We start from the raw sequence: 14,478 nt of genomic DNA on the forward strand, positions 1-14,478 counted from the left end.
TTGTAATAAAAAATATGAAAATAAATTATGATATTATTAAAAATTGTCATTTGGTGGTTAATATTTTGATGTATGTAACTTTTTCCTACTTCCATTGCTTTTTACTTTTGTAAAAAACATTGAAATAATAGTTAATTTAAAGGGCAAATTAGACACTACAAAATTATACCATGAAGTATATAGATATTTAACTAAATATTTTGGTAGAAAATTATATAAATTTGAAAATAGAAATGGTACCATAAAGTAAAACATAAAATAAACGACAAGGCAACGTTGGAAAATTCCGGCGTGAATCCGTGTGTCGAAGTTTCTATCTTGAATCCATCGATGAAACAAAAGAACACAACAAAACAAATTGATGTTCCTCTTGTTTTGTAAAAAATCCTAAATCGTCTTCTTTTCCTTCTCTTGGATTCACTTAGTGCCTGACTTCACTTTCTCTTGTTCAGGCACCCCATCACATATACTTGTTCCATCAGGTTCCACCATTTATTTTAGTTTTTTTAAAGTTTAAAGTATGATTTAAATTGAATTGAAATTGGAAATTTTAGGTTCTATGCCATATTTGGGTTCATATGGTTAATGGGTATTGCTTATTTTATTTTATTGTCCATTCTATTTAATAAACTTTTTTGCTTTTGCCCAAATCTTAGTGGATGCAACTGTCTCTGCCTTAGTTTAGTTTTTTTTTTATCTTAATTTGTATTCGATTTTGTAGTTTCACTCTATGCTGATTTATTTTGAGGATAATTTGTTGCTTGGAAAGAGGGTAGTTGAAATTTTCAAATTTTAAGGCCTGGGGTTTAGTTGGTGTTTGAATCTCGTGTAAATCAACTATAAGAATTTGGTAGTTTTGGTATTGCATAAATTAAGTGTTTCTTTGTTGTGGATATTCATCATAGTTTTCTAGATTGATTAGTTTTTTTGTTTGTTTATAACCCTTGATTTCGATTTTTTAATCGGAAATTAACGATGTCTATGTTGAAATGGAAGATTAGGTTAAATGGCAAGGATCAAACCTCAGGCTTTGCTGCAGCAAAGCAAAAGGAAGAAAGGGCCTTCACGCATAAGTGCCACGACTATTATATTTTACTCATTGATTCTTGTCTTGTTTGGGTTCTTCTTGTTCACAACGTATAGACATTGGTCTAACAGGTTAGTAAAGGATTGTTTTTATGTTTTGCGAATGCAGATACCTAGTGTCAAAATATATATGATATGTTCTTTTCCCCCAACGAAAAACAACAAAGAAGTATTGGAAATTGATACCTGATTACCTGGCAAGTTGCAGAATTAAGCTCTAGCTTTATATTGTCTAAGACTTGTTCAGCATGAATGTGAGTACTGATTTATTGGATGCTGTTGCTATTCGCTAGAGGAATTAATTGCATTTTGTTGTTAGGGGCTTTATTTTAATTCTATCTTGATTGATCTCTACATATATTGTGGGGATTTAACATGTACTAAAGCTGTCCAATTTTTACATTGAAATTTTTAAAATGAATTTCGTTCTTGACGAGATGAATATGGAACAAGCATTGCTAATATTAGTTTTGACAAGGTCATTAGAATAATTGATGATTATTCCTTTTTACAGGATTTGTTCCATTTTCTCATATAGAATAGGAACTTTAGAAGAGTATCGACCTTTGCCTAACAATTCATTTCTTACCTATACTCAGGTCAAGATTTCGATCAGAGAATCAAATGTCAGTCTCAGAGGTACATCCTTAAATACATCATAAAAGGTTTTCATAAGTCATAACTCTCGAGGCATTTTTATTTTTGCTTGTTATGTGATACCCTTTCCAAGTGTTTTCTTCATCTTATTCGAAGCTGTCTATTATGTGTATATTTGAGTTTGCCCATTGATATAGGGCTGCTGCTCAGACTATTGAGCTTTTGTGTTTGTGAATAGAATTATTGTGCGTTTCTTATTCAAACTACTTTTTTGGTAGGCCGAAAGTACTTCTGGAGACCCGAGGAAATCTGACCTACCTGGATACGCTGTAAGTATCATTTACCAAAATGCATTAGTTCCTTGTTTTTAAATGTTATCTAGCCAAGTTAAATTTTAATGATATTTAGAATGCTCATTTATTAAAATTGTTGTATGGGAAATGAAATATTGTCCCATAACCTGGCTTCCGTTTTCACCGTTACTATAGGTTTTGAATACCTCTAAAGGCTCTATTATAATAGAACTGCACAAGGAAAGTACCCCTGAAGTTGTTGATGAATTCATTGACTTGTGGTGAGTACTTTGTTTTCCCTTTATCTAGTCTATACTTCCTATAATATTATAATTTGGAGGCTGCTGAGTCGTTTAAGGTTTATTTGTTGCAAATTTTTTTCCTGACATTCTTTTTTAGTTTGAATTTAGGTGTTTTTAGTGGTTGAAAAGTATCTATAAGGTAATTTTTTTTTACCACAACCATAAGAATGATGATGTTTTATAATAGTGAATGTTGAGCAGTAAAGTGTCAACAAGAGTATAAGTGTGATCGAAATGAAATGTTGTATTGGATGAGTGGGTATATACTATACAAGAAAATATAAGATAAAAAAATGGATATATTGATGCATTAAGGGAGAAAGTAGGAATGATACCTATTAAAAAAATAGTGTTGAATCGTGCCTGGGACGATTTTTGACATGCGAGAAAAAGACCAATAGAAGCCCTAGCCAAAAGAGTTGATATGATGAAGGGCAGCCCAATAGTTAGATTTAATCTAATTTGTTTTTTGATAAACCATAATGACATTTTTTGATCCATGTAGCAAACCCCACTTAGTGCATATCTTAGCAATTTTGCATTCCTTCGCTTACTACGTCCTTTCATCTTTGAAATTTGACTCGGTTTTAATTTTTTTACAATTTTCAGTGTCAACTCATTATGGAGCTTTCATTTAAGATTGAAAGTCTTCTCTATAATAAATGCACATCATCAATCATCATTCTCTATCTTTAGTAATGTGCAGCATGTTGTGCTTGTTTCAAATTAGTTTCTCTGCATATAGCTTGACTTATCAAATGGAAGTCCAACTAGCTGTATGTAAAGCATGATGCAAACCTATTAGCTAGATAGATGCCTTAGTTTCATTTAAAAGTCCATAGTGCAGCTTAGTTGTACAAAACATAGGTGCACTGTGCACAAATGTCTCGCAAACTAAATATCTTCTATAGAACATGTCAAAACATTTAAAGTTAACATAATAACTTTTGGAAAAAAACAGTGGTGGTGTTCGGTTTGTTTTTTTATATTTTAGTGGATATATTTTCATTAAAATAATTTGAAAATGTCATTTGATTTTTATTTTGATTTCTACTTTCTAATTTTTGTAAATGAAATGGTGAAAACAAAAAAGTTCAAAAATGGAAAATAAGGTGATAGTAAGCTGCTTGAAGACACAGCTGAAAATGAAAACAGCAAAATAGTCAAACACCCCCATGCTTTTTCCTTGTAATATATGGTATGGGTTGGAACATTAAGATTATTAGCATTATGAATATTATTGTTAGGCTTGGAGTGTTATTAGGTCGGACTTCTGTAAGTCAGTAAGTGCTAGTACATTTGTACTCGACCTAGATTTTTAGTATGACAAGGAGTATTATAGGTCAGTATTATGTATCACAATCATTCAGAAACCTATTAGTCAAATATGTTTTTGTCCTCTCCATTGAATCCCTCAAATTTCAACAATAGAAATTGTTTAACATGTTTTGTAAAACTTGCTAAATTTTCTTATTGATTAATTTTTTATGTAAGTTACTTTAGCTTTTGAATGTTTGTGTACTTATAGTTTCGTGCAATTTGACTTGCGTATCATAGAACATATAGGAGGTTCTTCAGCACCTTGTGAATTGTGACAGTTTGAAAACTGAGTTGAGGACTATAACTATGTGCTTGATATAGCAATACTATAGTAGCATCCTGAACAATTAATGAAAACTTCAGTGCAATGCAGTTCTATGAGTGGAATGATATTTCTCTAACTTTATTACATTAGTAGCATATTATTATTATTTATATTTTTAACGTGAACTTCTTTGAATTTATTCTGCTTATGCTTCCATCCTAAACTACAATTATCTTTGCAGTCAAAAAGGGCACTTCAAGGGGATGCTTTTCCACCGAGTGATTAAACACTTTGTGATTCAGGCAGGGGATAATGAAGGAGCAGGAGGTACTGAAGATTGGAACCTGAGAGGAAAGCAACATACAAGGTTTTCTTGTTCTTTCGGCATTTTCAATTAAATTCCTGAAATATCCGTAGACAACCATCCTTGTGATGATCTACTAGTGAGTTGCATGTTTTTTCTAACTAATAGCTATTGTGCTCATTAACCAGTGTGAAACATGAAGCATTCATGCTTGGAACTTCCAAGGGCAAACATTTAAACAAAAGATTTGATCTTTTAATTACAACTGCACCGATACCCGATTTAAACGAGAAGATTATTGTGTTTGGGCAAGTCATCAAGGGAGAGGATGTTGTTCAGGTGACTGAATTTGCTGTATTCTCATCATTATGTCTGCAATGTTGTGTGTGAAAATGTGCATTTATCTTTCTTTTGTTGCATATTTTCTGCTTTTCCTTTTCCTAGTAGTTAAGCAGTCTTTGTGCAAATCTCTTCATGTGATCGCCGGTAATGGTGGTAAACTTTTATTCATTTTAAACTATAAATCAAGGTTAAAAATATTCAATGCCATTATTTGTTGACTCGACACTTCGCATGTATTTGTAATTAATTTTTAAAACCAAGTGATAAAGATGATAATGGTTATAGAAGGAACTTAGTATATACTAATGTTGGCCTGTTTGAAAGTTGTATTACTTTATTTTTCTTATGAGAAACTATTATGATTTTCAATGCTTGCAAACCCTGCAAAATAAACATCATCTTTATGATTATGTTTGATGTTGAATGTTACATAATCCTGTACCAGGAAATTGAAGAAGTGGACACAGATGAACACTACAAACCTAAAGTTTCTATTGGTATACTTGATGTGTCTCTTACACAGAAGATATGAAGGTTCTCTGCCAGATCGACGTCTCACATTTCTTTGCCGATAATCGGTTTTGGTATCCTGTCAATTTTTTTCTACAGAGATGATGATGAACTAGGATTTCACCTGGGTTCATCAGTCAAGTGTCTGAGCCTTGATGTTGTTTTTGCTATTGAATGTTTTAGTTGTTAATACAGGGATTATTTATTCTCCTATTCTTACCTCTAATGTCATTGTTTGCAATAACTTTTATGGTTTGGTAATGTCATTTTTTATTTTATTTTCTTATTCTGGAATAACACTTCATTTGTAACTTAAATGAGATCACAAAGTCATTTTGTTTTGGTGGTGAACTACAATGATAAGCTTTGTAATGATACTCACGTTCTATTTCCATTTGGTTATGTAGAAGTCATCGTGACCACGTTATCTTATTTGTTCATCATATTTGAACAAAGACAATAAATAACTCATGTTTACATACAATTTTGAAAAAAAATAAAGTTATTTAGTAAGTTTTATACACTTTCATTATATTATCCACCATTCATATTTAATCATTATTTAATTTATTCTAAATGAATGATGAATGATGTAGTTAGTGTGTATAAATCATTATAATGTTAGTGCATAAATATTATACTAATTTCATTTTATTTTGAAGCATGCTATACATCACATAAATCAAACGTAGTATCAATGTCATATAGAAATGTGAGGGTTTTGATGTCTTTCTCCCCCTTTCACTTCTCAAAATCATCTTACATACAAACCTTAAAGACATACAATTTGTAAGTTTGTTTTTGGTGGGTATTGAGGAAACGATAAGTTTAGGAGCTAAAATATAGTTATGAGATTGTTCTCAACCTATCTATTTTATTTTCCGTCTAAAAATCAAGTCACAAATAAACCCTTAGTAAACAACTTATCAATTTGTCTTGATAACATTGGACCCTATTTTGCTGGTGTATCCTCATTCTATAAGGATTAATTTTAATTCATTCCTAAGAATGATATACATTGAGAAACTTTTTGTTGGTATAGCAAAAATTGAATCATTAATCTTCACTTTTATAACACTTTTGATTGTGTCCATAGTCCATACATAGAACTTGAATAATAGTTAAGAATTCTTGCAACATCAAGAGATTAACTAAGATATCATCTCTGAACAATCAAAGTCGTGAGAAGCTAGGTGGATGAACTCATCCAGGTTTCATTGCCTATATTCACTACAGCAAATATCTGATAACATTGTTGATATTAGTCTCTCTGCTATAATCAGACGTTGTAGAATCTCCTAATGGTTAAATTGTAAGATTTCAAATATGTTGTGATTTCCGCCATTGTGATCGAATATGTTGCAGACATGGTGTTGTGAATTGAAAATGTTGTGAAACTTTTTAAGAATAAAAAAATATTTTTTGAATGTGACTTAGGCATAATATAGTTTGATGTGTTTGGGTGTTATCTGTCACATGATAGTTGTGGTGGAATGATGCATGTGGATAAGACATTGTCTTTTGTTTAGGTCATAATTTTTTGACTTTCTGCAGTTTTAAAAAACTGTTGTCTAATAGATATTATAAGCAATAATTTCTTTCATTGTTAATGCCAACGGTTAAAACCATTGCCAATATGAAAAGTTGGAAACGATTGACTTTGGTCATTTAGCACAACTTCATAACCGTGACTGGAGACTGTGGTCCATATAGACAATAACATGAAAACTGATGCCTTTTGCCTTTGGTCATTTAGTACGACTTTATGACAAATCAAAAACTATGATCTTACAATACATTCTTTTTATTACCAAAGGGTAATATTTATTTAATCAGCTATTTAAGAACAAATTTGCCATCATATTACACATAACTCTTTTATTATACATTATTATGTCAATCGTCAAAGTCAATATATAGCCAATGTAATAAAAGTACTTAACATATATAAAAATAAAAGAATCAAATAATTGTGTATCCATTTGTCAAAAACATACTACAAAAGACATACAATTATGTATTCAATATTATTTAACAAGATATAATTATAATCTAAAACAAAAAATCTTGATAAGTGTCAATCATAAAGATCAACATACATATTCACCCCCTTCTTCCATATATGGGAAGTTGTCTTCCAATTGATTTTGCTGTAAAAATATAAATTACAAATAATAAGTCAAGCATATAGTAATATCTACAAAACTACTAATGTACAATGATGTGAACCAAAGGGGTTACCCTACAATTTGGAGGACAAACACCAACTCAAGGACATTTGTTGGAGGCACACTTAAAGAATAAGAGGTTGTTCCAAAGCCAAGCCCAAAAGTAATATGATGAGGAGGTTTAATTCATGCCAAATCATCAAGTTACATTCAATAAAGTGAAGAGTATGCAAGTGGGACCAAGAACACTTTGGGCAACCACATGTAACCTATGTTCACGTGTTCATTCATATCAAATAAGGAAATAATATGTGCGTATAACTCATATCGTAACATTGCCATCAGGTATGAGGAGAGAGGGTTGTATGGTATTATTTTCCTATGGGAATATGTTGTGTGAAAGATTTATTTCCCTCTTAAAGTAGACGTGTGAATCAAAGGAGAATGATTTATTTCCCACTTAAAGTAGACGTGTGATTCAAAGGAGAGAAGGATGCATGATTATTTGTTTCTTTCTTGGAGGATTGCAATCCAACTTAAGGAGGGATGATTTTTTCCTTTTGTGGCAGTGTGATTCTAGGAGAGAGTGATATGATTTGTTTCTTTTTTGGGTTGCCAAGTGAATTATGATTATAGTTAATAGTGTTTTTATTTATTTCCTTTTTTAGTCTTTTTGAATTCAAAATAATAAAACTTGTAAGGGAAATTTGTGAGGTTAGGAGCTGATTCCAACCAGCCATTATTTGATCTTTATTGTCATAATTAGGTCATTCAAGTGTGATGAACTCACCATTGTTTGTGGCGCCTTTGTTCTTATAAAGAATCATTTTCTTGTGGCGAACCTCATATTGGCTTATCAAACTCTTGTTTGTAGAACCATCCTTCTTCATATCTTAACCATCTTCTATTATCCAATATATACAAACTACATATACAATTCCGCTGCATTATTATTCAATACAATCTACAATACATATCAAATACACCAACCAAGAAATGATCTTCCAAAAAGGAACCACCCCAAGGAGGCTGCTATTAGGTGGTAATAGAGCTAGTCTCTTGCTTGGTGTCATCGAAGTTCAATTAAGAATCCATGGAGAGCTTGAGTGAATTGAGTGATACACATAAACACATTGACTGAAATAAAAAGTGAGAGAGTAAAAAAAAAAACAAAAAAAATGTCCAGTCCAGATAGAAGTTCAACCATGTTCCCTAGGACAACATCCTTACATGCGATGAACACTCAACTCCAAGCCCTTTAAAGACAAATGGAACAATTGAGGGTTCAAAATGAGAAGCGACCTGATGGTGACTCAAGTGACTACAAATCAGAAAGGGGGAGGATAACTAGAAGATGAAGGCGTGGAGAAGGTACACATGAAGAAGGAGGTCGTGGGGAGAGGAGGCGTGAAGATATGATCGATGAGGTTAAACTAAAGGTTCCTTCCTTTATTAGGATGAACAACCCAAAAGCATATTTGGAGTGGGAACTAAAAATGGAGCAAGAGTTTGAATGTTACAATTACAATGAAGGCAAAAAGATGAAGGTGACGACATTGGAGCTCAAAGAGTATGCACTTGTATGGTGGGATCAATTCTAGAAATAAAGGAGGAGGCATGATGCCAAACTAATTGATACTTGGGAGGATATGAAGGTTGTGATGGGGAGGATATATGCCTCGAATTCCTACCAAAGGGACCTCCACAACAAATTGCAAAGCAAACCCAAGGTCATCCAAGAGAAGTTTGAACCAACCAATTTCTCTAGGGAGCTCAAAAAGGCATTAAAGTATATAACATAAGGAGAGAAAGAAAACATGAGAGGAGTGAGAAGCTCGAGCCAACAAAAGAAAGCATGAGTGAAACTTTTGTGAGAAAGGAAGAGTGGAGCGAAAAACAAAGAGAGAGTAAGAAAATCACTTTGAGTGTAAACACATTGAGTGCAAACACTTTGAGTGAAAACAAAAGTGAGGAACTTTGCTCGAGTGTAAACACATTGAGTACAAACTCTATGAGTGAAAATAAAAGTGAGGGACTTTGCTTGAATTTTAACATTCTTAATGAACCTCTTCTACATAGTGGTGTTTGTTTGAATGTGCAGGAAATTGCTAAGGATGCCCTTCGAATTGTACCACCCATGGAGGAGTACGAAACCATGGATCCCATTCATAATCCACACAGACATTATCAGCTGTGTCTTGAAAGCGCAATGTAAGAGGACAATAACATGAAGTTGGTAACATCTAATGAAATTTTAAACCATATTCATTGTGAAAATTCTGAATATGTGTGCTTAGGAGATAGATTATGAATTGATTTGCCTTTGCATAATAGTGATAAGCAACCTCATCAATGACATTATCCTAAATCTATGAAAAATGAAAGAGTGATAGTTTTCTTATTGCATGAACTGATTTATCCACGAAATATTCACAATTGCTTATAATAAATAACATACTAATAAATAAATTTACCATGATATTAGTTGTTTCTTGGTTTAATGACTCTCCTTACTTGTTTTGTCTAGTCTTATAGAATATTTTAGCTTCGTTGATCATCTCTTTATTCTCCTTTGTTGCATACTGCATTTCACAAAAATTAAATGATCAACTAAAATATGTATACCAAATAATTTAAATGATTGCTTTTATAATTAAAACATGATACCAATATTTCCCTTATGACACAAAAGTTTACATGCCTCGTTCGGTGTCTCCATTTTTGTTTAGCTTTATTTTTAGAATTTTGTTCACTTATTTCCTATATATAATAATACAAAACTCGTTAGTAAATTACATTCGTATGCAAATTAACATAAAGTAAATTTTATGAATTTACTTGAATATTTTCAAGACTCCAATAACACATGTATCAATTGCATAAATTGTAATTCTGATATGTCTTTGGGACGATTTGTTCAGGCTCTCAAGTGTGCTTTTATACTTGCTGAAATTTTCTTTCCTTGATGTCGCATTTGAGTTACGTCCAAGCATCATTTATCAAATTGATGAATACAACTTTTTCACTATATCTAGAATGATGTACTTTTACTTCAAAGAAAATAAACATAATTAAAAAGATCTAAAGACACATGTAGGCACACACAAATTAAAAAAGATACAACTTTTGAAATAATGCCTTGATATAATAAGTTTATATGAGATCTTTGTCTAGTACAACCTACCGGTTAGTATAAACAAAGGGACAAGAATTTGAACTTCTAGTCATTATTCACAAGAAATTGCTAGATTTAACAACAATTCTTTGATCCGATCCAATTGACATTGCATATTCATCAAAAATGATTTCTATTCTATCTTCAAGTGATCGTATATGAGCTTCCAAACATTTTGTTTTCTCGCACTTTCTTTTTGATGTTGCTCCTAATTGATATAGTTATAAATAAACAATATAAAATTCGTAAATTGAAAAAATTACGAACATAACCAAAGATTTTAAAAACATAACTACTACATTGTTTTGTACTATCACTTCTATCATCACCTTGCTCATTTTGATAGTTTACCTCTTCACCTTCTTGCTCATCTTCACCTTCTTGCCCCTCCTCAATGTGTTCTTTATTCTTATTTAGAAAATTATCATGTGACATTGGTGGATACTTTGTAGTAGTATTTTTCTTGTTAGAGATTTGTTCATATATATCCTTGAACTTGATTTCTAATTGAAGTTGTGAAGTGTCTCTTTTGAAGACATTTTGCACAAAAGTCTTTATTATGCGGAGGAATTTCCTTAGATGCCTCATTGTGGATTGCACTTCTAGTATCAATCAAGGGATGTATCCTTTAATCTTGCTTTTTGTTTTATATTTTATTAGCTCCTACTCTATGGGTTGAATTTTCATATGTCATGAATTTTGAGTATAACTTCTATACGAAGATTGAATGTGTGTGAGGGCTTTGAGTAATGTGCACAACTTTGCAACAAAATAATAAATTTAATAAATATAATAGATAAATTTTTTATAATTGATCGGGTCACCCTTCAAAAACCATGGTTAAATACAAAGACAACGATTATTAACCATCTCCATTATAATTTAATAGACAATAATTTAAAAATCATATTTCAAAAGTATATAAAAGATATTGTAAAAATAATTATTGTCTATTCCTTTTCAAGAACAGTTTAACACTATTGTAGTACACAAATATAAACAATTCACAAAAAAGAGAATACTATTAAAAAGTATAGCCTATTGCACTTTAAGATATTGTTGAAATTGGAGGTATTGGTATAGGCCAAAAATATAATAGTAAGTTTTTTAAGTAGCTTGTAGCTTTTTAGCTAGCTTGCAACTTTTTAATTTGATCAATAAGCTATTAGAGTCGTTTGATAAATGAAAATTTGACTAAGTATGTAGCTTTTAAAAATGAAGGTTTATAGTCTGAAAGCTAGTTTTTAGAAACCTACTTCAAGTAGCTTTCCAAAAACTATTAGAGCTTTCAATAATTCATTATCATATTTTTCCTTTTAGGATTTACCAAAGCACATTAATTACACCACACTAAAATATCAGCTATAAATTAAATATAAGTAAATAATTATTAGAAATAATTACTAATTCTTTACAAATTATGTATATGATTAATAAATTATAAAATTACTAACAAATTATAATATTTATTTAAATGTAAAATTAATAATACTTTTACCAAATTGATAATATTTTTACAAAATTGATAATATTTTTTTTATTTAGTTATGTACAAGCTCACGCTTATTAGCTCTTTTCCCTAACAAAACTTATATGTATCCAACGATCATATCCATTTTTCTATAATTGTCAGTGTGTTAATAACTTGGAAATTAAATATATTTACATTAAATTAATTGTGTAGATATAATCTATATTATTGATCTTAAAGCATGAAATAATTTATGGCATTTATGTAGAATGGAGAGGAACAACCCACCAACCCAAGTGTTATTGCAAACAATATTTTTATATTTATGACTCGATATAAAATATGATATCAATATGGAATTATTCAAAAGGTCCATATTGCAGAAAAATATATATGAATGGATGTATTTTCTAAATTATATCTCGGTTTTCTGCCAATCAAATATAATTACATATTTCCACCGTTCAAATTAACGGACTCCATTGGCATTAACTATCTATATTAATAATAGAGTAAATTACACTGACACTCCCTAAGTTTTAGTGAAATTACACAAACTACCCTAACTTTTTTACACCTACACAAACATCCCCTAATTTTATATTTCGTTACACTGACCATCCTGCATAAGTAATAAGTGTAATCTTTTAAACAAAATATGTGATAAATGCAATTAAGTTAAACAAAACATGATATATTGCGGAGACAAATCCAAAAAATATATAAGTCAATATTTTATTATTATTTTTGATTCGTTCAACTATATTATAAGAGCGATTTAAACAATATTTCTTTAGAAATGTTGATGCATTATGTAACCAAATATAATAAAGATACATTGATTTGTATATTATTTGGACTTGTGTACATAATATATCATGTTTTGTTTAACTTAATTGCATTTATCATATTTTTTGTTTAAAAGATTACACTTATTTCTTATGCAGGGGTGATTAGTATAACGAAAGTATAAAAACTATGAGAGATTTGTGTATGCGTAGAAAAGTAAGAGATAATTTATGTAATTTCACTAAAACTCGGGGAATATTAGTGAAATTTACTCTTAATAATATCATCTCTTAATGAAGAGCAAGCAACAAGCATTAAATCATGTAAACTATAGTTGACATCCATATATTATGTGATGCATATATAACGAATCTATATTAATAAGAGTGAAATATTTATACTTTAATAATGTAAAGTTTTATATATAATAACTAAATTATTCATTATTTATTTGGATTAATTTAAAAAAAATCAATAATAATTAAATATGAATGAGTGAATAATACAGTAGCATTATATAAAACTCATATTTTATATACTACGTTCCAACCAATGTGGCATGATTTGCTTAGAGACTTTTTAAAGGAAAGATACCAAGCAATGAACCCTTATAAATATACACGTAATATACTGGTAAATGAAGGAAATTTGGCTTTTGCTTTGTGCTCTGGTCACATGGAAAGCTTGTACCATTTGTATATAAGTTGTAATTTTTCTAACAAATATTTGGTACGTTTGTTATAGATGACTCGGTGTCCAGCTCATTTGTGATTCATTTGATATATCACATATCATTTTTTCATTAATCAAAAAATATAATAACTCAATTCATCTATAAATTATTTAATTTAACTGCCCAATGACACATGTTTATGATAGACCAAATGGGACAATAGATATTATCTTGTCTAGATTGTCCTATAAGTCATCCTCGTGATATGTCACTTTTAACACTTATTTTGGCTTGTTATAATTACATATATGCCTGCAAAAGAGTGTACAAAAGGATTTTTATCATGTTTCGTTAGCAGTCCACTGCAAACTACATATATGCCTCTCTTTCTGATCTAGGGAGATTTTCTTCTTCACAATATTGTTATACAGTATGAATACAGACACCAATTCAATTACAAGCACATATGACGCTTCTTTCTTGAAATCTAGGACCCATAAACTCTTGGTTTGACTCTACCATTCGCCTGAGAAAACCTTTCTCGCGAAACAGCCCCAGCCAAGATTCTTATCCTCAAATCAAGACCTCCTAGCCTTGTTGAAGAATCTCAATCTCTGTGGTGATCTCACACCAAGAGACTAATCTAGAAATACACAAAAAACACGTTAAACAGTAAGGTATACTAAGCACAATAATGCTTGGAATATAACAAGAAAAAGACTCAAAGACTAACCCAGTTACTAATCACTTAAGCCATCAAAATTTATGTGAGTTAATCAAAAACACAGAATTCAGATCATCTCTCTAACAATCTATTTAATGCATAAGTATGTGAGCAAGATAAAAATGGGCACAGAATTATGCAAAACAATAAGCAAATGACAGAAATCAGAATAACATAATATCTCTCTTCTCACACATGCAATCTCTCTTGCAAAATCAGTAAAACAATAGGCAATATGCTCTCTAAACAACTCTATACAATAGAATGCAATGCTATGGTTTTCTGAATGTTGCCTCTTATTTATAGCATGGTGTTTAGGCAGTTACATTCGTTGCAAACAGTTAAACGGTTGAACCAGATATCAGTTATAACAAATAGAAAAGCAGAATGACACAGAAAACAGTTCAAACAGAAAATACTGATTTAATAGAAAAGTAGTTGAGTTAATCGATTAAGTTA

General features: G+C 30.7%; 1 protein-coding gene across 6 annotated transcripts; it reads left to right on the top strand.

Annotated features, from left to right (window-relative positions):
• On the top strand, positions 273 to 5,422 carry LOC109361370 (peptidyl-prolyl cis-trans isomerase CYP21-4-like). 6 transcript variants are annotated; one of them, XM_019606858.1, is made up of 9 exons: positions 273 to 482; positions 722 to 859; positions 997 to 1,158; positions 1,686 to 1,725; positions 1,962 to 2,012; positions 2,172 to 2,257; positions 4,105 to 4,230; positions 4,356 to 4,506; positions 4,955 to 5,422. In XM_019606858.1, the coding sequence occupies exons 3-9, from the start codon at positions 1,007 to 1,009 to the stop codon at positions 5,039 to 5,041; spliced, it is 693 nt and encodes a 230-aa protein (XP_019462403.1). In that variant the 5' UTR covers positions 273 to 482; positions 722 to 859; positions 997 to 1,006; the 3' UTR covers positions 5,042 to 5,422. The 6 variants fall into 6 exon arrangements, with proteins under 6 accessions (XP_019462403.1, XP_019462405.1, XP_019462404.1 ...); XM_019606860.1 differs by having other exon boundaries at positions 1,002 to 1,158; XM_019606863.1 differs by lacking the exon at positions 722 to 859 and having other exon boundaries at positions 281 to 377; positions 453 to 482; positions 1,002 to 1,158.

The sequence above is a fragment of the Lupinus angustifolius genome, chromosome LG11, assembly GCF_001865875.1.
Source record: "Lupinus angustifolius cultivar Tanjil chromosome LG11, LupAngTanjil_v1.0, whole genome shotgun sequence".
Taxonomy (NCBI): Eukaryota; Viridiplantae; Streptophyta; class Magnoliopsida; order Fabales; family Fabaceae; genus Lupinus; species Lupinus angustifolius.

Coding starts and splice junctions, on each gene's coding strand:
- LOC109361370 (XM_019606858.1), top strand. CDS start 1,007: ATGGCAAGGATCAAACCTCAGGCTTTGCTGCAGCAAAGCAAAAGGAAG. Junction 1,726..1,961: donor ATCAAATGTCAGTCTCAGAG/GTACATCCTTAA, acceptor CTTTTTTGGTAG/GCCGAAAGTACTTCTGGAGA. Junction 4,507..4,954: donor AGGGAGAGGATGTTGTTCAG/GTGACTGAATTT, acceptor ATCCTGTACCAG/GAAATTGAAGAAGTGGACAC.